Raw genomic sequence first — 26,732 nt, 5'->3', positions numbered from 1 at the left:
CAAACCGTGCTGGGTCTTGCAGTCATAGAGGGGTTCCTGCATGGATTTCCTCTACACCTTGGCGCATCCTGTGCCGTGACTTGCTGGGCTGCCCTTCTGATTCTCTTCGACAGTTTCTCATGTTCCTGGACTCCGGCTCCCCATCCTGAGGGCTCCACCCCGACCGCTGGGTTTCGGGGAGGGGGAGTTCTAGATACATTTCTGAAGTTAATAGCTGATACTTTTTTGGCTAATGGTTAACCATGACTGTGGGTCATACTCAGTTGCCTTATTCTGCAGGTCAGTGGTTGGGGACCGGCCAGCTTGCACTTCCTTTATGGGCGAGCGGTCGCACACTTACCCCCTTCCCGTTTGCACAAGTGCAGGAATGCCACGCCCGTCCTGGGTCAGAGCCAGCTGCCTAGAGGTTAAAAAGAATTGCAAGAGTTTCTTTCCAGTTCCTCTCCAGAGGTGATGCTGGGCTCAGGTGCACAGAGAATTGAAGTGTTTCAATTTTCTCCTTTCCCATCATTTTCTGAGCCAAGATTTCTGAAGACTCCGTCCTAGAAAGGATTGAGGGACGTTTCCAGAGGCACAGGATACAGGTAAAATCGCTTGGTTTCTACACCTGTATCCCAGCCTAGCAAAGCTGACACCTCGTAGAAGCTTCGGTGGGATCCAGCAGAAGGTGGGTCCCAGTTCTGTGTGTGCTCTCGGGGGCAAAGATTGGGGTACGGCCCCTCTTGCCACATCCCACCCTGACCCCCGCCTGCCCTGTGTTTCTTTTTTGGCTCTCTCCGGGCTGCCAGCCCCTGGAGGCACTGAAGAGCTCCATTTTCTCTTCCGGGGGTGCAGGGGGGTTGTCGGTGAGGTCCAAGGAGAAAGGAAGGTTCTGTATGCCACGCGTCCCTCGCTGGCGACTATTTTGTGATTAATCTTCATTTCAACCATGTGTTTCCAGTTTTAGGGGAAAGAGAAAAACCAGCTTGGTTTAAAAACAGAAGGAAAGCCCCTATCTCCCTTCCTCCTTTTACGTGACTTCTGTTTGGTGGCTGGCCTGGCAAGGCTGTGTCGCTCTGGCCTGGGTCTGCCCCGCGGCACTGTCACAAGGACCCGCTTCACCGGTTTGCTGGGGCAGTTTTGGTGAACACAGCTTTACCTCTAGGAGTACTCAGCACTTTGTGTGTTTATTGCCTGGTCATACACACACGTGGTTTTTTTTATTGTTTTTAATGTTCATTCATTTTTGAGAGAGGCAGAGCAAGCGTGAGCAGAGGAGGAGCAGAGAGAGAGAGAGAGAGAGAGAGACAGAATCTGACGCAGGCTCCAGGCTCCAAGCTGTCAGCATAGGGCCCGACGCAGGGCTCGAACTCATGAACTGTGAGATCATGACCTGAGCCTAAGTCGGATGCTCAACCGACCGAGTCACCCAGGTGCCCCCACATAGGTGTTTTTACTTACACCTGCCCTGTCGGGCTGGGGCGCTGCTCTGCTAGGCTCCTGTGCCCTCGCTGCGCCCCAGGGCTGCCCGAGTCCCTGGCAGGTAGGAGTGTGCTCCGTGGGCAGGAAACTGAGGCTCGCCCTTGGTAACCCCCACCCTGCCCTCACCAGCACCTGCTAGCCCCCAGCCATCTTTTAAATTTCTCTCCGCCTCGTTGCAGTCTGTGGGTATTTTATTTTATTTTTAATTTTTTTAACTTTTATTTAATTTTGAGAGACAGAGACAGAGCACGAGCATGGGAAGGACAGAGAGGCAGAGAGAGAGACCCACACACAGAATCCAAAGCAGACTCCAGGCTCCAAGCTGTCAGCACAGAGCCTGACGTGGGGCTCGAACCCACAGACCTGAGCCGAAGTCGGACACTTAACCGACTGAGCCCCCACGCGCCCCTGTGGGTATTTTATTTTCATTTACGTTTCCATATTAGGGAGTTAAGCATGCTGGGGCTCATTCGGAGGTGGGACAGTTTTGTAAGTTGAGAAAAGAAGGACACGAGTAGGTTCCAGTTAAGGCAGTGCTGTTCCAGTGCTTTCCCTAACTGCCTCTCATGCCTCCACCCGTGTCCGTGGCACTGCAAATGACCTGCCGGTGTCAGTGCTATCCTCTGGCACTCTGGAAGCCCGTCTGGGGGTGACGTCTGGGGCTGAGACCCGTGGCACCGGCAGCCCCGTTGAGACGGCCGGGAGGCACATACTCCGTGGGGCGGGCCAGCCATTTCCCAGGGCGGCCCCACTGTCCCCCACGAGCCAGCGTCCGGCCTGGTACGTCCAGTGGCCGCCCCGGAAGGAGCCGCCGGGAAAAGTCAGGCCAGTGGAGGAGAGCGGTTTATTGTCCCCAGAGCTGAGCCGGGGCCGGGGACGTCTGCAGGCGCCACACACCTCCCAGGAGGAGACGTGTTGTCTACGGCCGCGTGCGGAGGGTCTGGTGATGTCGTGCAGGTGGCGTGGCCTCTTTGCCGGGGCAGTCCCCGCCGCCCCTCTGCAGGCCCCCCGCCCATCTCTGCACCTGCCGGCCCTCCGACGGGTGGGCCGGTTGGTAAGTCCACGGCCCCACTGCCGTCCGTGTGCTCCCGGAGGCCCGTGCCTGGCGCACGCGTGGCCGGGGTCAGGCGAGGGAACGAGGGTCGAGGCGTGTCGGGACGCCCCCGTGGCTTGTCTCTGCGAGGCGGTAGAGGGTGAGCAGGCGTCCGGCCGTCCCGCCAGGTGGGGCCAGCGGGACCCGGCTCCAGGGCTGAGCACACGCCTCGCGGTGGGGCTGGGTCATCGTCACAGGGCTTGTTGTAAGTTCTGGGGAAACGGTGAACTGTTCTGCACGGGACTGAAGAGCTTCTGCGACCCGCCCTGAGTCTTGAGGGGACAGGGCCAGTTTTGCAAGGTGGTAACATTGGCCCCACAGCCTGGGGTGGGGCGAGGTTGCTGGGGGGTGGGGGAGGAGCCAGCCTGGGGGCAGGCGAGGAGGGGTGGGGTTGGGGCATCATTCAGGGAAAAGCACGGCGAGTGTGGGGGGACAGCTGTGGAGTGGGAGGTCAGTCTGGGGGCAAGGGCAGACACGGGGGTGTGGGTCAGCCTGGGGGTGAAGATATGGGGGTCAGCCTGGGGGTAGAGATGGGGGGGGTCAGCCCGGGGGCAGACACGGGGGCTGTGGGCCAGCCTGGGGGTGGGGATGGGGGTGGGGATGGGAACTGGGACGGAGGGGGTCAGCCTGGGGGCAGGCAAGGGGGTGGAGAAGGGCCCGGGGTCACAGGGTTGGGGGTCAGCCTGGGGGCAGGTGAGAAGGCTGATCCCAGCTGGGAAGGGAAGGTGTGGGCAGGTGCGTGTCCTGTGCTGTCTGAGCTGCGGGTTTTTCAGGGAGAGTGACTTTGCCGGCCCTGCCTGGGCAGACCCGAAACAGGGTCCTGAGACACTGTCCACAGCAGTCACCCGGAAGCCCCTTCACAGACCCCCGGGAGTTTGGGCTGGTCAGTGTGCGTTCAGAGTTGCTTCACCCCTGCTGCTGATGGTAGCCCCGCCCTCCATGGGGGAGGAGCGGTGTCCCCTTTGTGACCCACCCCTGTTACCAGAGACGGTTGGTCCCCTGGTGTCTGTCTCACGGGTCCCCAGCTCGCGGTCGCCGATCACATCTGGGAACCCCAGATCAGAATTTTTATGGTGTGGCAGAGTGCACGCACACCTCGAGGTGTGCGTGTACACACACACATGTACGTACACGTGCACACGAACATATGCACACATGCGGGTATGTGTATACGTGAACGCACACAGGTGCACATACACGTGCGGGTGTGCGCGGGTGCATTGCACACAGGTGTGTGGCTCACACATGCGTGTGCACACACAAACGTGCGTCATGCACATAGATCCGTGCACGCACACACCCACATTGCACGTGTGTGCACACACGTGCAGATGCGTGCACACTTGCGGGAACCAGCCCTCACCCTTGCTGGTCCGCGGTTTTCTCTGCTGTGGGCCCCTGACTTGTTTCAGGGCCAGTCGGGAGTGGGACAGGCACGCAGACGGCCTGAGTGAGGCTCTCAGTTCCATTCTCCTGACATTAGAAGGGGTCGTGCGCTCCTCGTGAACCAGCACAGTGACGTGTAGGTAACGGGAGCGACGTCGCGGAACTCCGTCCCGCTGATGGGCTCCTGCCTCAGTGTCACTCATCCCCACGGGGGACGGGAAATCACAGCCCTGATACCCGGCTCCCAGCAAGACGCCTCTGCTTCTCAGAAGCGCCCAGGAAGGCCACCACGATGGCACTTTATCCAGGTGTTTCCGTCCTGATGCCTAGGCTGTGATTCTTACCGCCTCCCGGGTTCCCGCGGCGGCACATGGTGGCGTTGTCACCGGATGCGCGTGGTGCGCGCCCTGCTTAACGGTGCTTGAGTCCCGCCGAACAACGCGCGCTTGCTGAGAAGGAAAACGTCGAGCCCTTCCGATGCCATAAAGCAGACCGTGCAGCCCCCGCCCCCCCCAGGGAGGGCATCCGGGTGGCGGGGGCCCTCTTACCTTCAGCTGTTGGTGTGGATTTTTTAAGCCCATTCTGGAAGGAGAGGCAGGGTCCGGCTGAGGCCATCGGGAAGCCCGCTGGCGCTGCAGCACCGGGAGCTCGCTTGCTCACGCCCTCCAGCGCGTCGGCGGGGTGGCCCGGGGTGGCCGGGAGCAAGCGGCCGCCGGGCCCCTGGGTGGCAGTATCTGGGTGGGTCCAAGTTACAGGGCAGTTAAGAAAAATGCTTCCTCTCCTCACACTGACCAGCGTGAGCAGCCCGCGTGAGCAGCGTGCGCTCCTGCCGGCAGGACTGGCCCTGGGGCCAGTGTCACTGTGGGGGAGGTCCGGCCACCAGGGTCAACGAAAGAATGTTCTGGAAGAAGGGCAGCTTGTGCCCAGGCTGGGGGCACCTGTGGGGTGGAGCACGGGATGGGACATCGGACTGCCGTGGAAGCGAGGGTGGGGTTCTCTGCCTCCCCGCCCCCTCTAGAGTCCCCTGAAGGATTCGCTCTAGCTTCACCTGCACCCTCCGGGCCTCTGGCCCCGCACCCTTAGCACCCGCTCTGCACCACACGGGGTGTCCTGCTCAGAGTCGTTCTTCCTTCTCGGGAAGGGACATGCGAAGCGGCTCCCTTGTTTTGCTGGAGCACATCCCTCAGTAGCTTTCTGAGGAAGGGCATCAGGGAGGTAAGAGGCTTGGGAAACGTTTCTGTGTACGCTCAGCTCACGTGTCGATAACTGGGTTCGGGACAGGATTCTGGGTGAGAAGCCTCCTCCTCCGGGATTCTCGAAGCATCCCGCCGCCTCCTGGCCGTCAGGATGGCTCCCGAGAGGTCACTGTGGAAGCTCCCGGGACCCCCTCTGTCTCCCAGGGTCTCCGATGCCGGCACAGTGTGCCGGGTGCGGTGGCCTTCATTCATTCATCGTGCTGCTGGGGACTTTCGTCCTGTAAACACGTGTCTTCCTGTTCTGGACACTCTCTTCTTCTTTGTCGGCTAATCCCTGTGTCTCTGCTTCCCTCTGGAACATCCGCGAGCTAGGCGTGGGCCTCCGGACTCCAGGATCCAGCTCCCTTCTCTTTTCTCCCCCGGTTTTTATCTGGGTCACATTGTGCACCTTTTAGGAAAACTGAATTTTATCTTCCCGACGTTCAACTGGACATTTTGTGTCTTTAACCAAAATTTTAAGTTCTAAGTTCACTTTCATTTGCTCAGATTCTTGGTGGTCTCCTGTCACGGGGTCTGGCCACGGCTCTCCTTTGTCCACAGAGTCCCTTAAATACCAGCCGCGGTATGCGAGCACTGGCGGTGGGCGCAGACCTTATCAGAACCGCACCACACAGACTTTGATGCACGGTATTGAAAACAAAGAACTTGCCGTTCCCCGGTGCACGTTCCTGTTGCCTGTGCCATTACCCATCAGTGCCATGCTCTTGAAGCCACAAGCCTCCCGTGTCTGTGTGGCGGGAGGGCCGTGTGCTGGTGGCCACCGCACATCCGTCCTGTCTCTGTGTTCAGTGACTTTGTACTGGGAGCACAGAGGCGCCATTTACGCCCCAGAGATGGGCACGTGCTGCGAAGCCGGCTCCGCACCCCTGCCCCTTGTCCCCAGTTGCCGGCACACCGCTGACGATGTTCCCGTGTCCTCTTTCCAGTTCCCAAGCTCTGTTGGATTTTCATGGGCTGATGTGCTGTCCCCATGTTTGCCCTTACGGTTTCTGTCCCTTAGATGCCACCTTATTGGGCTTGAGAGGAGACTGAGATGAAGCTCTGAGTGTGGGTGCCGTGTTGCACAGGGATTCTGCCGTCCCCTGCGTCTGGGTTCTTAGCCTGGCAGCGGTGTGCGTCCTGGGATGTCCCAGGCCAGTGACTTCTCTCGGGGACCTGAGTGGGAAGTCACTGTGTCGTTGGGCCCTTGCAAACATTTCTGCCAACAGAGGGAGGGAGGGGGGTAATGAAACGTGCCCCCGGACCTCGAGTCTGCCACCAGAAGGTGCTGCGGGCTGTGGACACGTTTGCCCAAAACCTCACACGCGCACCTCTTGTGATCAGGAAGCGCCCCTGCGCTGGTGTGTGTTTTGGCTTTTAATGAACTCTGTTTTTCTGAGCACTTTTAGAGCCCCAACGAAACCGAGCAGAAAGTACGCAGAGTTCCCTCACACCCCGTCCTCACACACACACGGCCTCCCTGGGTCAGCAAGGATCCTCCAACCCCAGCACTTACCCCTCCTCCCCTCCTGCCTGCCCTGCAGCCCCCGGTCTCACCACCACCCTGGTGTGGACCATTCCCGGAAACCCTCACCCGAGCGGGAGCTCAGAGTTACGGAGGCTCTGGGAGCCACTGCCGGGGACCGATCAGCCACACGGGGAGAACGTCTTCTCAGGTAAACGAGACTGTGCCGTGGGCTTTACACGCATGAGCTCTGGAGCAGACGCATTTGGGAATGTTGTGAATGGTGCTGACAGGTTGCAGATGGGCCCGTTCAGTGTGCCCAGCTGTGGCCTGGACAGAAAGGTGGAGGGAACGTGAGACGCAGAAGCTGTAAGGGAGGTGAACCATAGCTCCCCACTCAGGTTGAATCCGAGAGAGAGAGAGACGTTTTGTGTGGGAAAGTGACATGCTCTGATTTACATTAAAAACCTTACTGTGGCCACTGCTGCTGTTTCATAAACGTACTAGAAGGACGTTTGGAATTAATCGGACTGCTGGTAACAAAAACCTGCAAAGCAGTAACTTAGAGATTATTTGCTTACTAACAAGTGAGGTAGGCAGAAGAAAGCAGGTGTGAGGTCTCCAGTATGTTGTGAGGTCCCCAGTGGATTTCCACTCGGCCGGTTTTAGAATGAGACCCTTATCTTCATGTTCACAAGGTGGCTGCCAGAGCTCCAGCCATCACATTTGAGCTCCAGGCACCAAACAGAGGAAAAAACGAAAGGCAAAAACACAAACACTAGCTGAGTCAGCCTTCTTTAAGAGCCTTCCTGGAATTCCTACCTAATAGCTGTTCACATGTCTTTGGCAGAATGCCCCAGGGGAAGCTGGGAGATGAGGCTAGCTGGCCACATTGTCATCCCGGGTACAGTCAGGGTTCTGTTCGTAAGAGCGAAGGGACGCGGGTGCTGGGACAAGCGGGTGGTTGTCTGCAGCACGCAAGGACGGAAGCGGGCGAAGGCCTGGGCAGCCGCGCAGAGGTCCGGCTGGGGGTGGGTGTGGCTTAGATTGCATCGGTGATAAGGGTGGCCCTGGGGGCGGGGAGCCAGGGGGCGCCCGGAGCTCCTGAGCCGCCAGCATCATCCGCACAGACCGCTGCTCCCCTGGGCCTTGTGGGATTTCTGCAGGGGTGTTGCGCGCTCACCGGACACCGAGATTGCGTAACGAGCGGGTCACATCGGGGACACGGCACGGTCGAGTCCCCCCCCCCTGGCCTGGGCTTCCGGAGCCGCCTCGTTCCCCTCCCGAGGGCAGGAGGGCGTGGTCCCCGCCCCCAGTGAGCGCGTGCCGAGCCGCGGGGAGCCGGCTCCGTGGGCCACAGCCTCCTTCCCTCCCCGCGTGGGCTTCCTGGCGCATCTTGGGTTGCGCTCAGAGGCGGCCCCGCCGTGCTGCGGGTCCCCGGCGCCGCGGGGCTTGGCTTTCAGACCGGCGCCCGTCCCTGTAAGTCGTTTTACTGGCACACAGCCACCCTCCCCCATTCTCGCAGCGGCTGGCGCTGCTTTTGCCCCACCGCGTGGACCTGAGAGCCGGGACAGAGACCGCAGGACCCAAGACCCCCCAAAGTAACGCCCCCCCCGGCCCCCGGCCAGGAGGTGCCCGTCCCCGCAGAGAACGGGCTCCTCGCCTTCAGGGGCTGATGGTGGCCTCAGGCTGAGGGCAGACACTGGGTGGATGGGGCCCGCTGGCCGCGCCTTCTGCGGGAACAGGAGGTACGGAGCGGGTCCTCCCCCCCCAGGGAAGGCGGGCGAGCAGCTGAGGCCTGGCTGTGCCCGGTGTCAGCCCTCTCGCAGAGTCCCCCCAGGGGCAGGAGCTCAGGACAGGAGCCCTCCCCTCCCCGCCGTCAGTCCTTCCCTTACCAAGTGGGGTGGGGCTGTCGCAGCACCCCATGCACGCGAGTGAGAAATAGACGGAGTTAAAATTGAGAAGACCCCCGTTAAGTCCAGAGTGATGCTGAGGACAAGCCGTGCTGGGCTTTAAGGCTCAGACAAGGATTCCAGGGGCAGGATGAGGGCGGAGCCCCGGAGGGCTTCCTGGAGGCAGCGGCTTGCCTAGGTGAAGAGAAAATGAAAACTTCTCCCAAGACTTTCTTGGGAGGTTTGGTTCGGCCTGAAGTGTCAGGGAGCAGCAGGGGCTGGTACAGCAGGTTGCAGGGGCCCCGGGGAGGCTGAGCAGGAGAGGACTGTCGTGGGGGTGCGGAGGTGCGGGCTGCCCCTTGTATGTCCCTGAGGGGTGGTGCCATCAGGGGGCTGAGGGGAGGGCTCCAGAGAGGGGCCCAGGGCTCCGTTGGCCTGGGAGACCTGCGGGTGGAAGGAGGAGAAGGAGGTGAGCCGTCCCGCACGGCAAGGTCACATGTGCGCGTGCATGTGTGTGTGGTGTGTGTGTGCAAACACGCCCAGGGTTCAGCCTCCGTGCGGCTCTCTGGTCTTTTGCCCTGTCTGACCTCGACGAGGTTTACGGGAGCTGGGAAGCCAGGGTCTTAGAGGGAGAGCGTTCCCTGGTTCCACAGCTTTCCATCACGTTACCAGCTGGCCGCGCGCAGGGAGGAAGCTGGGCGGCCAGGCGGGCAGTGGCCCGGTCTGGGTCCCCACATCTGTCCCACGCTCTGCAGGCCCGAGGGGCGGGAAGCTCTGACCTCCTGGAGCCCCGGCCGCGCCCCAGGTGACTGGGGGACGCGGTGTCAGTGTGGTCAGTGCGGGGCTGCCCCCGGGAGCCCCGTGGCATCCCCACCACCCCCGCTCCTGCGCAGACAGAGCAGGGGGCAGGTCGAGGAATGGAAAGCTGGTGTTAGCACTCGCCTCCTGAGCCGTAACCTTTCTTCTCACTTGCTTCCAGAGTTTCTCCGTGAGGCCGGAAAGAAGCACACCGTGTAAGAACCGGCTGGCCTTCAACGCTCGCAGTGGTGACCTTGCCCGGCGCCCGGGAGATGCGGGTCCTCGGGGTGCGTCCCGCCCAGCGTCTCCGGGCTGTGCTGTGGGTCACAGCTCCTAGGCTCTGAGCAGCGTCTGCCGTGACGCCCACCGTGGCCCCCCCGCCCACGAGCGTTTGCTGCCAGAGCCCCCTCTGCTGAGCCCACCCGTGAGGATGTGCGTCCCCGTCGGGGGGCTGCTGGCCACCCTGGCCACGGCGCTCGGGGTGGTGGTGGCGTTCGCTCCCGCCCCCAGGATCACCTGGGAGCACAGAGGTAAGGGCCCCCCTGCTCTTGGGGTTGACAGGTGGGCGCCCTTCGGTGGGTGGGTGCACGGCCGTGTGGGGGGAGGTGCCTGGGTCACGGGGGGCACGTGGGGGCTTGCTCAGGGCCTGCTGGCCGGGTTTCTAAATCGGGCCCCTGGAGAGGACGCGCCTCTCCCTCGCGCCTGACGGCCGAGCACAACCGCACTGAATGGCCTGTTTTTAGGACATTTAACCTGTGTGGCTGAGCTTCCGGCCGGTTGCTTTCATTTGCCCACGGTTCGTTTCTGATGTATTTCCCCTCCCGGGGGCTGTGTCTTGAGACCCCTGGCTGCTCGCAGGGGGTGCCGAGTGGTCTCGCGCACAACCCCAGGCAGCGCGTGCCGGGAGGGCCTTCGTCCACGTGCATCCGTGCCCAGCACGGGGAGGTCAGGAGAGCAGAGAGCGTGAGCCCCAGTGACACATGGAAACCCAGGTTCAAGGCGCACCCAGGGGCGCCTGGGGGGCTCAGTCGGTTAAGCGCCGGACTCTTGATTTTGGCTCAGCTCACGGTTCGCGAGTTCAAGCCCCACGTCGCGCTGTGCGCTGATGGCGTGCAGCCTGCTTGGGATTCCGTCTCTCTCCTTTCTCTGCCTCCCCTGCACGTGCGCACTCTCTCGCTCTCAAAATAAATAAACTTTTAAAAATCTACGTAACGAAAGATAAAAAGATACGCTGATGCCGGACGGACAAAGCAGAGAAAGCGCTCCTTCAGAAATAACGCCCATGCGTTTATCCTCCTCCTGAGGAGCTGACTGTTGAGTCTCTCGTATTCGGGGTTACTGATGCGGTTAGCTGATAAGTGAGAAATCTCACTTGTTTCTCTCCTTGGCAGGTTTGTGGTGGTTATGCCTGAAAAATGCTTGGGTTAAGGGACAGATTTACCGAAACAGAGTGTTTTTTAAAGGTTTTGAGGTAAATCATGATTTTTCTGAACAAGAAAAGCTTAACTAGCTTTATTCTTTATACACCTGTTGCGTGTTACGGTTAAACACACGTAGACGAGAGTCTGGGAGACACGGCGGTCGGCAGCCTGAGGCGTGAGGACGGGCCGCGGTCTCCTGGGCGGTCACACGCTTGATGATCACGTTCCTGGGAGGTCACGTGCTTGGAGGTCACGCTCTCGGGAAGTCACATTCTTGGAGATGACTCTCCTGGGAGGTCACGTGCTTACAGGTCATGCACTAGGCGGCCATGCTGCCGGGAGACCACGCCGAGTGCAGGGCTTGAGGGAGCTCAAGGGATGTCGGGCCACAGTGCCGGTCGAGCGCAGTGGCTCTGGGGCCTCGCGGGGTCCCGCGCTCTGGGTGACCGTCCTAGCGGGTCTGCTCTGGCACAGGCGCCTGAGCTCTGGGGCAGCGAATCCGCCACGGCCCTGGCGACGTGAGTGTGCGTGGAAGCAAGACGGGGACTCGGGAGGCACCCGGGCTCATGTCCTCCCTTCCCCCCAGAGGTGCGGCTGGAGAAGTTCCACGAGCCGGGCATCTTCAACTACTCCGTCTTGCTGCTGAGCGAGGACAAGAGCACCCTGTACGTGGGGGCCCGGGAGGCCGTGTTCGCCCTGAATGCACTCAACGTCTCTGAGAAGCAGCACGAGGTGAGGCGAGGGCGCCCCGCTCTGCCCCCCGGGGCTGCTCACTGCGCTTCTCCGGGGGCGTCAGGCCCCTTCCGGGCTGCGGCCCCTCACCGGTCCCGCACGCCCACGGGCCGGTCACCCGGAAGCTTGCTTCCGGCCTGCGTCCGGGCCGCGTGTCCCAGGTGAGCCGGGCGGCCTCTGCCCTCCCTGGGCCGGCCACTCACCCGGGGCCCCCCTTCTCCTCTTGGAGTTTTGCACTTCTCATGACGGCAAATCTCGGCCACCCGGAGGGCAGAGGAAGCGGTGACCGTGAGGCCTGTCCCCTCTCGGGTCCTGCGGCCAGGTCGCTCTCTTCCGCCCCTGTCCTCGTGCTCTGCTCCCTCTGGAGGCTTTGAGGTTGGTCCCAGGCGCACTCTTCATCCGTAGGGCTTCCCCAGGTGTCTCCTAAAGGAAAGGACTCTTTTTGTCCACGTAACCGAACCACCATGGTCACGTCCAAAAGTGTCATCAAATGGCTGATGTTTGGGTACCAGAGACTCTCCTAAGGATGCTTGAATGCCGTTGACGCGGGGCCGTCCGTGAGGCCGTCCGCTCTGCCCGTCACTTCTTGACATCCGGCCGCCGTGCTGGCCCCTTCCTGGGAAAGCCACCGCTCTGCGCCCTCGGTGACAGGCCAGCCCCTCCTCCGAGGCGGGGTCCTCGCCCCAGCCCTGGGCCTGTGCAGAGCAGAGCAGGGCCACGGGTGCCTCGAGGATTGCAGAGCGGGATTTTCCGGCTCGACGTTCCTTTCTGTGTTGGGAGCAGGAAGCTGTCAGTCTTGGGGCGGGGGGGGGGGGGGGGGGGGGGGGAGGGAAGGCACACCTATCTGCTCCTCACGTCCCTCGGGGCCAGCTCCTTGGGAGTGGCTGGATCAGCCCTTAGAACCTTGGCCGTTATTTGCCAGTTTTTAACGAGTTCCTTCCCTCCAGAGGGAGAGAGTGGTGTTGGGATATTTGGTTTTGGAGAATGACCTTGGGGCCACGTTTGAAGGGCCTGGATCCACGGGCAGCCGGAGCCGCCCCGGATGCTCAGACCATCCCTTCCCCGGCGGGCGGCCTCTCCCCCACCGATGGCTGCTTAGCCGCGACCCCAGCGGCTGGGGTGGCCTGCTTCTCTCTGGAATCGAGAATCTCGATTCTGCCCCAGACCTCTGTGTTTTGTCTCGGCCCCCCGACCGCGTGCTTATTTCTGCGTGACTCACGGACAGGGTTTTGTGGTCATCAGCCTTTGAAGATAAGGGGAGTGCTGACCCCGTGGGTGCCCTCAGAGCCTCACTGCTCTGCCGATGCGTCCTTGTCCCCTGGGGGCCTAGGGACAGATACAAAGGGAAGCCTGGGTGAAACCCTAGGAACGTGACCGGCCCCGTCAGCGTGCGCGTCCCGGGTCCTCGAGCACTTCACGTAGGCAGCAGTGAAACGGTTTGCGCATCAGCCTCCGAAGGAAGTCGCCCGTTGCTGGGACATTGCTTTTGCGTGTTCCTGGTAGGACTTCCGCTAAGACGTCCCGCACTGCGGATGCGGGAGGCGAGTTAGCGTGGGACCGCGTACAAGGGGACTCGCCACTCTGCCAGCAGGCAGCTCCGGGCACATCCTGACCTCTGAGCACCCGGCAACTGGCTTCGTCTGGGCACCGGCCATGGGACTGTCACACGGGGAGGTGGGACAGCTTGGGGACAGTGAGGCAGGCGTGGGGGAGCCGCCGTCCTCTGGAGGCCGAGGGGCTGGGGCACGTGCCGGCCCCCCCATGACGCGTCCCCTGGCTCAGGTGCTGGGAAGGAGGGGGGGGGGAGCGGGCGGTCACCCCCTCACGGCCACGGTTGCGAAGCTGAGGGAAGCCGGTCCTGCCGTCCACCGACGGCCAAAGGAAACGCAACCCGTGTCCTTTTCTTCCCACCCTCCGTTCGCTTTGGGGTGAAGGAGTCCGCGCTGCTGTGTGAAAACACCTGTGGCTTAGCTCGCTGTGACGGACTGAAAACCTGACTGTCAGCCCTTTGAGCTTTCCTGCTGCTTTGCGGCGACTGACGGGATGCTGGGCGGCCAGGGGGGCTCTGATGGCTCCGGACCCCGGCGTCTGCCGGCCCAGCCTCGCTTTACAAAGCCTCACTTGTGCGGTCTTTGTAAACTGTGCATTTTTACGCCGCATCCCCTTCCCCCTTGAACGGGAGCATGTGCTGAAACGGATTCTCCTCTCTCCCCACAGGCATATTGGAAGGTCTCAGAAGATAAAAAGGCAAAATGTGCAGAAAAGGGGAAATCCAGACAGGTAATTTCCGGTCTCGGAACCCCAGCAGCCTGGTGACATGGTCGCGCCCCATCCCGCCAGGCGCCCTGTGCCCAAGCGATGAGGCAGGGTCGCTCTGAGCGGGTGCCAAATGTGGCGGGCATCTGAGAAATGTTTTTAGTTTGGCTTCGTTGGATGCATTCAAGTGGCCCTAAAACTTGGTACCTTCTGGTACCTTCTTCTGATGCCTGCTGGCCGATGGTGTAAAGGGCAGGGTTCAGACCCCCGCTGCATGTCAGAAGCCCGAAGGGGCGCCGTGGGATTTCTGGAGTTTGGGCAGCAGCCACCCCTTGAGAATCTGCTCCTTCCCCCGGGAGATGCCAGGCCGAGCGTCTGCCTCCCCCGGGGCTCTGGGCCCCCCCGCCCCCAACCGGCACCGGGCCCATGTCAGAGTCTCCGAGCATCAGAGCCCATCTTCCGTGGCAGTGGGGGCAGGATAGCTGAGTTAAGGTAAATTTCAACAGTTGGCTAATTGCAGAATAAGCAAAAATGAAAAAAGAGAAAGTTTTTGCTCAAGTTTTTTTTAGCAGAACATCAGACACTTGTACTGAAGTCAGTAGATCCAAAGTTGCCTTAGGAAACGGGGAGAATGCAGGCTTTGTGATGTAATGACTGGGGCTGCAGGGAGGGTCTGAGAGCTGTCAGACAAGGGCTCACCCGGCCCAGAGCAGAGGCCGCACGGGGACGCGGGCCCCTCCCGGCTGCTGTGGGCAGGACAAATTCTTGCCAGCCAGTTGAAAACCGTCCTAGCGAAAAGAAAGCCACGAAGCCTCGCCGAGCAGAGATAATTTCAGGCGAGAGCGCATGCCTCCCGGTCCACGCCAGCCCTGGAGAGTGTGTTCCTCAGTGACATCTGGTTTTCCTGCGGGCCCTTTCTCACGCGGAGCCGGCTCCGCGCCTCCCTCCCAGCCTGTCCCCTGCACTGGGGCCGGCGGGGTGGGGTCTCCTGGGGGCGAGGAAGGCTGGCGGGTCCCGCCTACTTTCCCCTCTGCGGCTCTGGCCGCACGTGTGAGGCACGGGCTGTGTGTTGGGTGCGAGTAAATGCGGATTTTCGGTGGCGGGTGTCCGGGAAGACTTGAGTCCGTGTGTCTTTGCTGAGTGTCGATCGGCGGCTGAGGTGAAATCCCCGTGGCCCCTGGCGGCCGGCGGGGGGGACGCCGCAGAGAGCGGAGTGCTGGGTCCAGCGGGCAGACGCAGGTCTGTCGGGGGGACTGGGGCTCCGAGGCTGTGCCCGCCGCCCAGGCAGGGTCGAGCCAGCACGAGAAGACGGGGGTGTCCGAGGTGGCAGGTGAGGGGCGGCCGGGAGGAGCCCGCGTCAGGCACGTGCTGGCTGGCCCCCTGCAGTGCGGGTGGGTGGCGGAGGGCGGGCGTCCCCGGGGGCCGGATGACGGCTCACGGGCGCGTTTCTCTCCCGCAGACCGAATGTCTCAACTACATCCGCGTGCTGCAGCCGCTTGGCCCCGGTGCCCTGTACGTGTGCGGGACCAACGCCTTCCAGCCAGCCTGTGACCACCTGGTGAGGCTGTGCCCCGCCCCCTGCCCCCCGCCACCTCGTCCAGGGTCGGTACTGCAGCTGGTGGGGCCCAGGCGGCGTCGGGGGCTCCCCGCTCTGCACAACAGTGGGCGTGAGGGTGTGGCCGCTCACCAGGGCGGGGACCCATGGGGCCAGCGGAGCTGGCAGTGGGGGTCCCGCTGGGAAGTGTGCTGGCGACACAGAGAAGCCCTAGGGTGCCACGGTCCGGCCTCCTGTGTCCTCTTTGCCACGTTTTGTGCTCTGCGGGGAGCCCTGCCGCGGCCTGCGTCCCGGTCAAAGGGGGGAGTCAGGACCCTGCCCCCAGACTACGTGTTCCCGGTTCACCTGTGTTACGGCCCGAACGTGTCCCCCACATCCGCACGTTGTAGCCCGAATCCCGCCATGTGGTGGCATTTGGAGGTGGGGCCTCTGAGGAACTATCACGGTTACATGTGGTCACAGAGGCGAGGCCCTGATCCCGCAGGGTTGACAGCCTTCTGGGAAAAGCCGCCAGAGCCCCCTCTCCACCACATGAGGACAGAGAGAAGGGGGCCCTCGCCAGGCACCGGCCATCCGGATCCCTGACCTCAGCCTGCAGCCTCCGGAGCCGGAAGGAATGGGCGTGTGTGCGGAAGCCGCCCGTCTGTGCCCACTGGGACGGCCCGGCCCGGCTGCTGTCCGCTCCTGGGGCCTCACCACGTGGGTCTGCCGTGGACACGGAGCCGCCGACCTTGGCCCCGGAGCGCACCCCCTCCCGGGGGCAACAGCACCGCACGACTGTGCGAGCACCTCCCTCGCCGACCTGCACGGGTCCTGCTGAGCCGGGCCCGCCTGCTGCTGCACTGGGGCCTCTGCAGAGGGGCCCCCACGGCGTCCTCCCAAGGCCCTCGCTCCCGGGGCACGTTGGACGGCAGCGTCTTGCTGGGAGAAATTCCTTTTACTCGGGCACCTGATGAGCCATTTGTAACAACCACCAGGAGAAGAGAAGACGCGTTTTATTTATTTATTTATTTTATTTATTTATTTTTTTAACGTTTATTTTTGAGACAGAGAGAGACAGAGCATGAATGGGGGAGGGGCAGAGAGAGAGGGAGACACAGAATCGGAAGCAGGCTCCAGGCTCTGAGCCATCAGCCCAGAGCCCGACGCGGGGCTCGAACTCACAGACCGCGAGATAGTGACCTGAGCTGAAGTCAGACGCTTAACCGACTGAGCCACCCAGGCGCCCCAAGACGCGTTTTAAATGCACGTGGGGATTCAGAGTGAGGCACGTGGTCTAGTGACCGTCCCTGACTTGGGACACAGAGCGTGCCTCAACCAAGAGCCTCGTTGGCTGGAACCCTGAATTAACTAGAATTTAAAGAAGATTCTCCAACCTTGAGTCAGAGATAAACGACAGCCCAAAGTACGGGCAGACGGAGTTTGCGCACGGACCCCCGGGGTGGGCGCACCCCCCCCCCCCCCCGCGTGGCCGGCTGGCGGTCTGAGCCCGCAGACACTGGCTCTGTGGGGTGCGGTGCTCTGAGTCTGGGTCCTCAGGACAGACGTCGCCTGGTTCTGCATAAGGGAAGAGCGTGCCAGGTTGTGTGAGAAACGCCCACACATCACAGGGTTTGCTGGCTGGAGTCTAGCCCCTCCGAAGCTGAAAACGGATGGAGACTCCAATCCCGTAGTTGTAAGGGGGTCAGATGTTTCCTTTAAATCCGGGCCTGTTGTTTGGCCCCGTATTTTCAATAAGGACGTTCACGCTGACAGGGAAGTGGATCCCACCTGTGTATCTGGCACCTAGATTGTGCGGGAAGGGACATACGTGGGCGTGCGGCACCCTGACCCGCGACCCCTAAGTGCCTACCTGACCAACGCCAAGCCTGTCGTCACCCATGAAGATTTACAGTCATTGCCAACGCCCTCTCGTTTCCGCTCTGCCCCCCCCATTCAGGCGGCCTCCAAACCTCCCCTAGACGGGCCATCCGTTCATGCCCCAATTTGTGCTTTGAGACCTGAGAGGGGGGTCTGCCTGGAGAGGTGGGCCCAACATCCCCCGGCCCGTGAGCCCTCCCTCCGACGGGCGACGGGCCCGCACCCACTCCCCACCGCTGTCCGTGTTCCTCAGCTTCTCCGCACTGGAAGGCGGGAGGTGGTGCCCACCTTCATTCACGCAGGCACGTCCTGGGTTTCTGGCAGCAGGCGCGTGACTTCCCGCTATGCCTCCAGCGGTGGGTGTCTTCTCTGACCCTCCAGCCTCCCTGCACTGTGCGGGCACGTTCCCAGCCGCTCACCTGTCCCCGGGCTCGGGGCCCCGTGTCTCTGCACAGAGCTTGCTCGTTCCTCACGTATTGGGGCTGCTCACTCCTTCCTCGGCTGGTTTTGGGCTCTCGGGTCAGGCCAGGAGGGTCCCCAACACTGAGGCCGTCCCCCGTGCTTTCTGTTAGTACAGGATGGGGTGGCAGGAGGTGGGGACACCGCTGCTTCTGCCCATGGGTCTGGTCTGCCACTGCCTTGGGTGCCGTCCTTGTTGGACGTAGTTGGTGCACGGCCTTCCGATGGCTCCCTGGGTGCCTCCCGCCTCCGGTCTGCCCTGGCTGCTCTGGGGCCCTAGAGCCGCCAGCATCTTACAGAGGAGTAAACCGAGGCTCCGAGGTCCTGCGCGGCTCTCGTGGCGCCGGCATCCAGACCTGGGACTCACGTGGCCGCCCACGCGTGCTCTTCCCTCCGTGCCCCCGGGTGGCGAGTCTGTGAAAGTAAATGGCAGAGCAGAAAGGTGCTGGGAGACTAGGAATTCAGACACCGCGTGACGCCCTTTCTTCTCGTTCGCTCGTAGAACTTAACGTCCTTTCAGTTTCTGGGGAGAAGCGAGGATGGCAAGGGCAGGTGCCCCTTTGACCCTGCACAGAGCTACACGTCCGTCATGGTCGGTGAGTCCCGCCCCAGGTCAGCATGGGCTCGGCTGCCTCCCCCAGTTCCCTGCTCCCTGTCCCGGCGGAGACGCAGCCTCTCCGTAGACCCCTGTACGAGCGCTCGGATTCACTGCGGAAGGGTGACCGGCCACCCCCCATGGCCAGAGGTCACATGTGTGGGAAGGGGTCATTTTGTGTCCGTCCTCTGTGCGCGTCCCGTGGCCCCTCTTACACCCGAACGTGTTACTTCCCGGGTGCGGGTCCCCTGGGGTGTTCCCGCCCCAGCTGCTCGTGAAGCAGCTCTCGCGTGGAGCGCACAGTCGTCCACGTGAGGGACCGAGACGGAAGGCTCGCGACGCAGCACCCGTGGCCTCCCCGCTTCCCTGGGCCGGGGGCTCGTGTCTGGCTGCCGACCACCCCTCCTCTCCTCTTTCTTCCGGGGTCGCTTAAGATGGGGAGCTGTATTCCGGGACGTCCTATAACTTTCTGGGAAGCGAGCCCATCATCTCCCGAAACTCGTCCCACAGTCCTCTGAGGACGGAGTACGCGATACCGTGGCTTAACGGTAAGAGGCAGGTGCCCCTGGGTCGGTCTGTCTGTCTGTGGCTCTGAGTCCCAGCGAGGGGCCGCAGACACCTCCGGGCTGGGACGGCCCCATGTGGGGTGCTTCTGGAGCCGCCAGGGCTCCGGACTGGGGCCTTCGTCTCCCTGAACACAGAGGTGGTGGTTCTTTGTGACACGAGAGCCTGGTGGTCCCTGCACCCAGGCTGACCGGCTCGCTCACCTTCGGATAACGTGTGCGTGGCGGATTCACGCAGCTGCTCACACGGGGCTCTAGTTGGCGCTGGCCGGCGGGCCATGACCTCCTGGAGGCGGGTGGTCTGGGGGAGGAAGGACCCCTGGCTTCCCCTCACTGCGGGGCGGGTCTGCTGGTCGGGGGTTGTCCGCTTGAGGCACGTGCTGTTTGCACCGGCAGATGCGTGTGTTCTGGCAGGTCTCTGGGATCTGGGTCCCCAGGGTCCCCAGGCTGCCTGCCATCGGGAGACCCAGCCTTGGTTCTCGGGGCCGGCCCAGACAGTGTGTGTTACAACTGCGATCCCCGGCACCTCCTTATGCCGAGGAGGACGGATGGGCACCGTGCCCGCCCCGGGCCCTGGGGTTTGTCTGGGGCGTGGTGCAGGCACTAGCTGGCGCCTTGGCCGGGAGGTGCCCGGGCCCCGCGCTGTGGCGGGGGGATAACCGGGTGTCTCTTGCCTGCAGAGCCAAACTTCGTCTTTGCGGACGTGATCCGAGAGAGCCCGGACGGCACGGACAGCGGGGACGACAGGGTGTACTTCTTTTTCACCGAGGTGGCCGTGGAGTACGAGTTTGTCTTCAAGCTGATGATCCCCCGGGTGGCGAGGGTGTGCAAGGTGAGCCCACTCCCCGATTTCCCTCTGGTCCCGGCTGGGCGCTTCGCGCTCTGGAGGACCGGTCTCGTGGCCCGGGCTCCAGGCCTCCTCCTCCGAGATGTCCGTTCACCTACCTCATCGTCCTCCCGAGCCACGGAGGGGTGTGCGCGGCCTGCCCCCGGGCAGTCCGGGAGTCTCCCTGCGGGCCCCGGAGCATCGGTGCCGCGTGTGGCCAGAGGCCCAGCCTCAGCAGGCCTGCTCCGGACACACCGTCCTCGGACCTCCAGGGCCATATAGGAAGTTGGCTTGTGTTCACCGCGTGAGCTAAATTCTGCTAGATTTGGGATTTCGGCGTTCCTGCATCAAGGCGGCGAGGGGGGTGTGCGTTCACTGCCCCCAAGTGAGGATGCTCTGATTCCAGAGTCTTTGGCATCCAGATCTCTGCGTTTCGGGGCTCCCTCCAGAGCAGGTCACGTCAGGCGTGTCTGTGATTGTCCCGGGGGTGCGGGGGCAGCCCACAAAACCTGTCTTGGGGGGGGACCTGGCCGAGGCCCTTTGAAACGACTGTCTCCTCTGGGACGAGGAACGTGTCTGGGGGGGACCCCCGACGTGTTGGCCTGAAGCAGACGGGAGCCCCCGCTCCGTGGCCCTGGCTCCAAGGCTGGCTCGCAGGGGTGGGGAGCACGGGGAAGGGGCGCGAGGCTGGCGGAGGTTCTGCCGCTGTGACGCCGTGCACGGCCCGCCGGCCCCTCCGGCCGCCTCCGGGTGATTCGCCCACAGGCCTTTCTTGGTTCTGTGTTTTAATCTGAGACCCCAGCCGGCGCAGACCGGCTGCCGTGGCCACGTGGCCATCCACGGCCCTTCTTTTCCCACCGTGGCCTCCGTCCACCGAGACGGGGACGCTCGGGGCCGCGTACGTGACTGACTCCCAGCTGCCTACGGGGAGTCAGCCCTCCCCCCACTACGCACGTCTTTGGGGTTGCAGGGGGACCAGGGCGGTCTGCGGACCCTACAGAAGAAGTGGACGTCCTTCTTGAAGGCCAGGCTCATCTGTTCCAGGCCGGAGAGCAACCTCGTCTTCAACGTGCTGCAGGCCATCTTTGTCCTCAGGGCGCCGGACCTGAAGGAGCCCGTGTTCTACGGGGTCTTCACCCCACAGCTGTAGGTGCCCCGGCGGGCCGGCGGGCGGGCGGGCGGGCTGCGTGTCTGCGCTCCCCCGCACCCAGGACGGTCACCCTGCCCCCTCGTCCCCAGGAACAACGTGGGGCTGTCAGCCGTGTGCGCCTACAACCTGTCCACGGCCGAGGCGGTCTTCTCCCGCGGGAAGTACATGCAGAGCGCCACAGTGGAACAGTCCCACACCAAGTGGGTGCGCTACAACGGGGCCGTGCCCACGCCGCGGCCCGGGGCGGTGAGTGGGGGCGGGGCGGGAAGGGTGGGCCCGCTCCCCGTCCTGCGTTCCCCTCACCGCGTGCCGTGGCGCGGCTGTCCCTGACCGGGCCCGCGCCAGGAGGCTCTTCCGGCCAGCACGGGTGTTTTGTGGAATCAACGTGATAAAAATAGGTCTGTCTCACGTGCCGCTTCCCCCCCAAAAGCACGGTTTCTCGGCAGTGGGCCGTACCCCCCACCCGTTAACGTGAGTCACGTTTGTGTCTTCCCGAAAGCAGTGACTCTTGTGTGGAAACCGGCATCTGCCCGTCATGTGGCTGGTGTGCGGGGCCGTGGGTGTGGCCGCGGTGGGGCCGTGGCCCGGGCGACTGGCCTGGGGCTCCTCCCTGGGGGTCCACGCCTGCCAGCAGCCGTCAGTTCCCTCCACGGGTGTCATGAAGTAAATCGTGGTCACGTGATTACGAATTTCGGTTTCCGCACTCGGGAGCCAGGACAGGAAAAGAACCCCTCACGCGCTTGGCCTTTGTGCTGTTTGGACCCGGACCGTTTTTAGTGATTTTAGCAGAGATGTCGAGGAAGAGCTATCAAGTGATAAGCCGTTATTTTTCAATTTCAAAAGCTTGATACAGTTTTCTCATTTACAAATAGACACCAGCAAGTTCGCTGTGTGTCGTGAAGCGGGATTAGATCTCGCGGACACACGCACGGCTGCCCTTCCCGACCGGCTTTCGGGCCACGTCTTCGGATTCCTGGGGAAAGGTCGCCGCTGACTTTCCCCGTTGGCAACAGCGCTCCGCATGGCGTTGTCACAGTCTGCGCCCCGCGGGGGCCTGCGTGCGGGGCTCGTGCGGGCTGTGCGTCCGTGAGCACGCGCATTGACGGCCGGTCTGCCCCCCACAGTGCATCAACCGCGAAGCGCGGGCGGCCAACTTCTCCAGCTCCCTGGGTCTGCCGGACAAGACCCTGCAGTTCGTCAAGGACCACCCCCTGATGGACGGCTCCGTGACCCCAACAGACAACAGGCCCAGGCTGGTCACAGGCAACGTGAACTACACGCAGATCGTGGTGGATAGGACCCGGGCCCTGGACGGGACCGTCTACGACGTCATGTTCATCGGCACAGGTGGGTCCGGCCCCCCCTGAGGACGCCGGCAAACGCAGCTCCTTCTTGCCGCGAGGCCAGCGTCTCCCCGGGCACCCGGAGGGGTCTCCGGCAGGGTTTCCGAGAAGCCGCCACCCCTGGCTGGCCTCCGCCGTCTGACCGTCAGACCGCTGGGGCGCTGACTGAATGGCCAAGTCCCGGCCCCCGTGTGGGGATCCAGGCCCGGTGGGTCAGGGCTGGTGCGCCGGGAGTGGTGCCCGTGCGGGCCGGTTGAGAGCAGGTGGCAGAGAAGTCCCACGTCCCTGCTGGCTCCAGACGGGTCCCCACCTGGGACTCTCACGCAAGCGTTTCTGGAAGGCGGGGGGTGGGGGGGTTGGGGGTTGGGGCCGGAGGGCGCCGGGGTTGTTCCTGGGGGCTCCAGCGTGCCCTGAGCCCTCCCCTCCCCAGGGCCTTCACCGCACGGCGCCCCGGAGGGCCGCTGGAGCCCGAGAGCAACCTCTCCTGTGATGTGGTGGCACCGTGTCGTGGCCCTGACTTCCACAGGAGTCAGCAGTGGGAGGTCCGTTTCTTTTCCAGGAAACAGCGGAGTGACCGGTGCCACTCACGCTGTCAGTCCGCGTCGCCAGTGGCTTCTCCTTCCCACGTCCAAAGTGCGGACGGCTTCGGCTCCTCAGCGTCTCATTGAGGGGAGGAGCCGAGAGGAAGAACGGGGGCTGTCGGCCGCCGTGACCGTCCAGGCGCGTCCCTGACCTGTAGCCTTGCCCTTGCAGACCGGGGTGCCCTCCACAAAGCTGTCAACCTCGAGAATGACGCCCACATCATCGAGGAGACCCAGCTTTTCCAGGACTTCGAGCCGGTCCAGACGCTGCTGCTGAATTCTGAGAAGGTAGAGAGGACAGGCGGGCGGCCTCCCACATCCCTGGTCACCAGGCAGACAGGTGGCCTCACGCGTCCTGGTCACCGGCCAGGCAGGCGGGGAGCCTCCCACGTCCCTGGTCACCAGGCAGACAGGTGGCCTCACGCGTCCCTGGTCACCGGCCAGGCAGGAGGGCGGCCTCACACATCCCTGGTCACCGGCCGGGCAGGCCGATCATCTGTGTGGTCCAGATGAGCTGACCTCCGGGTTCTTACAGAGGGCCCCGTGAACCCTGGGCTTTGGGACGGAGGGAAGGCTAACTGGGGAGATGGAACAGTCGCCTCAAGTTGACCGAGCGTCCCGAGCTGCTGGGGTTGACGCCCGTCTGCAGGTGCATCTGTGGGCGCAGAAAAGCCCGCCCCAAGGGACGACGGTTATGTCTGTGAGCCGGCTCCCCCAACGAGGCACCTTCTCCCTCATCAGGGTCGGGATGGCGGCACCTTTGCCATAAATGCCGGGAGTGAGTGTTTGGGGCTCGGGGGCTGTAGGTCCCTGCCGTTGTGCACAGGCAGCCGTGGGACGTCCGCACACGGGTGGGCCTGGCTGCCTTCCAGCAGTCTTTTTTGTGGAAACAGAGCTCAGGAGGTCATGTAATTTTTGAATGTCATGGAATATTATCCTTTTGATTGTTTTCCATCCATTTATATAAGACACGTTATTAGTTGGTGGGTAGCATAGAAACAACCAGGGCCCTGGATCCGCTCTGGATGCCGTCCCCTGCCATCTACCCACGTGGCCTTGGGACACGTGCCTCCTGATTTACAGCCAGGGTGGAGCAGGCCGGGGCCCCATGATTCGTGGCTGCGTGAGCCTGGCAGGCCAGTCCTGCCTTAGTCTCCTCCTCTGCATCTAGGGGTCAGCAGACCCAGGGTGGCCCGGCCCTGTCCTTTGACCGTGGCTGACGACCTCACTTCCTGTAGAGCACCCACAGGGCCTCGTGGGTGTCCCCACGCCGTGAGCCCTGAGCCGACGGGCTCTGGGGACTTGGCAGAGCCAGGGTCAGGGCCAGAAATGGGAAGCCCGGCTGCGAGCCTTTTCCCTGAGCTGCAGTCTGGCCGTCACCTGCACCCCGCCTGTAAAGCCTCGCTCTGGACACCAGGCCCAGCTGCCCCGCCTCGCAGGGCGTTTCCCCGATGCCGAGGGTCTCCTGTCTGACCCAGCACAGTCCCCAGCCTCCCTCACACCTGGAGGGGGGCGGCCCGCAGCCCCTCAGGGCGGCCTCCCGGCCTGGTTCCTGATGGGGGCAGCGGGCAGCAGGAGGGGGCGCCCGTAGCCAGGAGAGAGAGAAAGGCAGAAGTCGACTTGTCGGTCAGAGCCACCCATGGGTCCCGCCATCGTGAGTGTCAGAACTTGCATCTGGTTTTCAGACTTCCGGGGTCACCCAACAGGGCCGTCTCCGCTGCGGGAAGGGAAGGAGACCACAGAGCCCGGGCGGGCTCTGAGCCGGCAGAGATGCGGCATCGGAGCCTCGCGGGCCCATTAGGCCGCCCTCCCCCGCCCCTGCTCCCCGGCTTTGCTGTGGGAACGAGGAAGTCCTCCCGACCGCGGCCCCGCTGCTCGGGTGCTCGGCCGGGCTGGGGCGCGTGCCCTTGGGGCCCCCAGATTGTCACGTGTGCACAGAACAGAGGCTGGGCCCCCGGTGCAGACACTCGGTGAGACCGCAGCCCCGCTCGCCAGTGTCATCTGGGGACGCGGGCTTCTGGGCGTGTGGGCGCCGGTCCTGCGGGACGGGTGAGGTTGAGGAGGATCTGGGTCAGCCCTGTGCTCACCCGTCCGCCCACTGGCCCTGCGGGGAGCCACGGGCCCGTCCTCCCAGGAGCCCTGCACCGGGGCGGCCTCGGCTGGCTGGCCCTAGCGGGAAGGTGTGCGGGCCGCGGCCCCCGCCCTCTCTTCGGGCTGGCGGGCCTGGGTAGGCTTGGGATGGCGTGTGCGCCCCCGCAGTGGCAGGAAGCGGCTGTTCGGGGCGGAGAAGACGCCCGCCGGCAGGTTCCTCTGGGCCAGGACGCTGGCCTTCGCTGTAGAGGCCGGCCAGCAGCCGCCGCTGGTCTGGGCCGGTTCCCCATCTGTCCTCATCTCGGTGGCCTGCTTAGTTGTAGGGAGTTTTGTGGAATGATCCCGGTTTCCTCGTGCTCAGATGGCGCTGAGCGCGTGGGGATGTGCCCGTGGAGAGCACGGAACCCACCACGTGGGGCCAGGCCGCGTGTGCTGAGTTGTGGACGTGTGTTCAGACCCTGAGGGTCTAATGCTTGTCTGCGGAGAGACCGCAAGGCTGCCCCCATCAGTCCGTCCTGTCTGCGGACTTGTGCGCCCACCAGTGGTCACGGCCACCCCTTTTCAGGGCGTTTTCCTGTCCGCTCCCCTCCACGTCTGTTACTTGGTGGCCGTGTATCACGGGAGCCCAGCCCTGGGGTGGGGGTAGGGCGGGGATATGGAGCCCGCCCTCCCCACAGCCACGCCATGCACACAGGTCAGTGTCGGGCGGGGCTTCCCCGGCAGAGTCGGCGTCCTCTCCCGGGTCCCTTGACCTCTGTGAACCAGACTGTGCTCTGGGCTGGCGTCCTTGGTCCTGACAGCCTGGCAGGCACGTGGTGTCACGTACCTGGGTCCCTGCTGGCCGCTGTCTCTCTCTGCCACTTGTCACGTGAGAATCTGTTACAAAAGGGACTTCCTTCCTCTCGGCTGCACTCACTCACAGTGGGTCACGGGGCGGGTGGCCCCAGGGCCTCAGAGCGGAGCCGGACTCGAAAGTTAATTCACAGCCTGTCCTCCAGGGGAAGGGCTGCGTGTCGTCTGGGTCGAAACCACCAAGTTCTGTGGAGCTTGGGAATGGCCAAGGTGTGTGCAGACGTCGGGGTGAGGTGTCGTGGGCAGAGGACGACGTGCACGCAAGTTCCGGAATTGCCCCCCCCCCCCCCCCCCCCGGCCAGGGCTACACGGCAGGCGGCGTCCCGTGGGGGATCCCCCGTCCCAACTGAGCCCGGGAAAGCAGCCGCCCCGGGTGGGGGGTCTCGCACGTGCTGGGAGCTCGAGGGACCCCGCCTGGCCCTGTGCCCGGAGCACGGCTGTGGGTCTCCCCGTGCCCGTGTTCCTCCCCGCACAGCTAGACGCGTGCTGGAATCTGCGCTCCGCCCACGCTCGGTGGCCCCTCCTTTCCTGGATTCGGACCCTGACTCGGGCTTCTGTGTGGCTCCCGTCGGGTGGGCATGAAATGGGGCTCTGAGCCGTGCCTTTCGGCCTCTGGCCTGTGGGGGGGGTGGGGGGGAGGCCCTCCACGCGGAGCGGCTGACCCCCGGCCCCAAAGAGGGCAAGGTCTCGGACGGAGGCCCCGAGTGCTCAGTCAGCGCGTGGGCGGCCATGACGCTGCCGCGAGGGTTTGTCTCGGACCCTACCCCGCCAGGCTCCGGTTCTGGAGGTTCCTGGATCAGGCGGCGTGGGCACGCGGGCCTGAGAGGCGCACGCCGGCTGCCCCCCCCCACGCACCTGTGCCCTCTGTTTCACACCTGCAGGGCGGAAGGCTTGTGTATGCGGGCTCCAGCTCGGGTGTGGTGCAGGCCCCCGTGGCCTTCTGCGGGAAGCACGGCACCTGTGAGGACTGCGTGCTCGCCCGCGACCCCTACTGTGCCTGGAGCCGGGCGGCCGCGGCCTGCGTGGCCCTGCCCCCCCACCAGACGGACGGCCCCAGCAGGTACCGAGGGCGGGGGACCCGCACCGCGCACACCCGTCAGGGGGAGGGGGCGCGTGCC

At 63.4% G+C, this 26,732-nt stretch overlaps 1 protein-coding gene across 1 annotated transcript in view; it reads left to right on the top strand.

The window, feature by feature from the left end:
• Positions 1-424: 424 nt before the first annotated feature.
• Positions 425-26,732, top strand: part of SEMA4D (semaphorin 4D) — a 29,351-nt gene continuing 3,043 nt past the window's right edge. The window contains 13 exon segments of the mRNA XM_049640575.1: positions 425-667; positions 9,512-9,860; positions 11,338-11,483; positions 13,701-13,763; positions 15,199-15,297; positions 18,116-18,209; positions 18,643-18,756; positions 19,452-19,603; positions 20,568-20,743; positions 20,837-20,993; positions 21,872-22,094; positions 22,844-22,959; positions 26,496-26,674. Coding sequence (XP_049496532.1) covers positions 9,761-9,860; positions 11,338-11,483; positions 13,701-13,763; positions 15,199-15,297; positions 18,116-18,209; positions 18,643-18,756; positions 19,452-19,603; positions 20,568-20,743; positions 20,837-20,993; positions 21,872-22,094; positions 22,844-22,959; positions 26,496-26,674 — 1,619 coding nt within the window. The 5' untranslated portion in view covers positions 425-667; positions 9,512-9,760.

Source organism: Panthera uncia, chromosome D4, assembly GCF_023721935.1.
Source record: "Panthera uncia isolate 11264 chromosome D4, Puncia_PCG_1.0, whole genome shotgun sequence".
NCBI lineage: Eukaryota > Metazoa > Chordata > Mammalia > Carnivora > Felidae > Panthera > Panthera uncia.
Note: the sequence above shows the minus strand (reverse complement) of the source record. Positions and strands in the feature narration are given on the sequence as shown.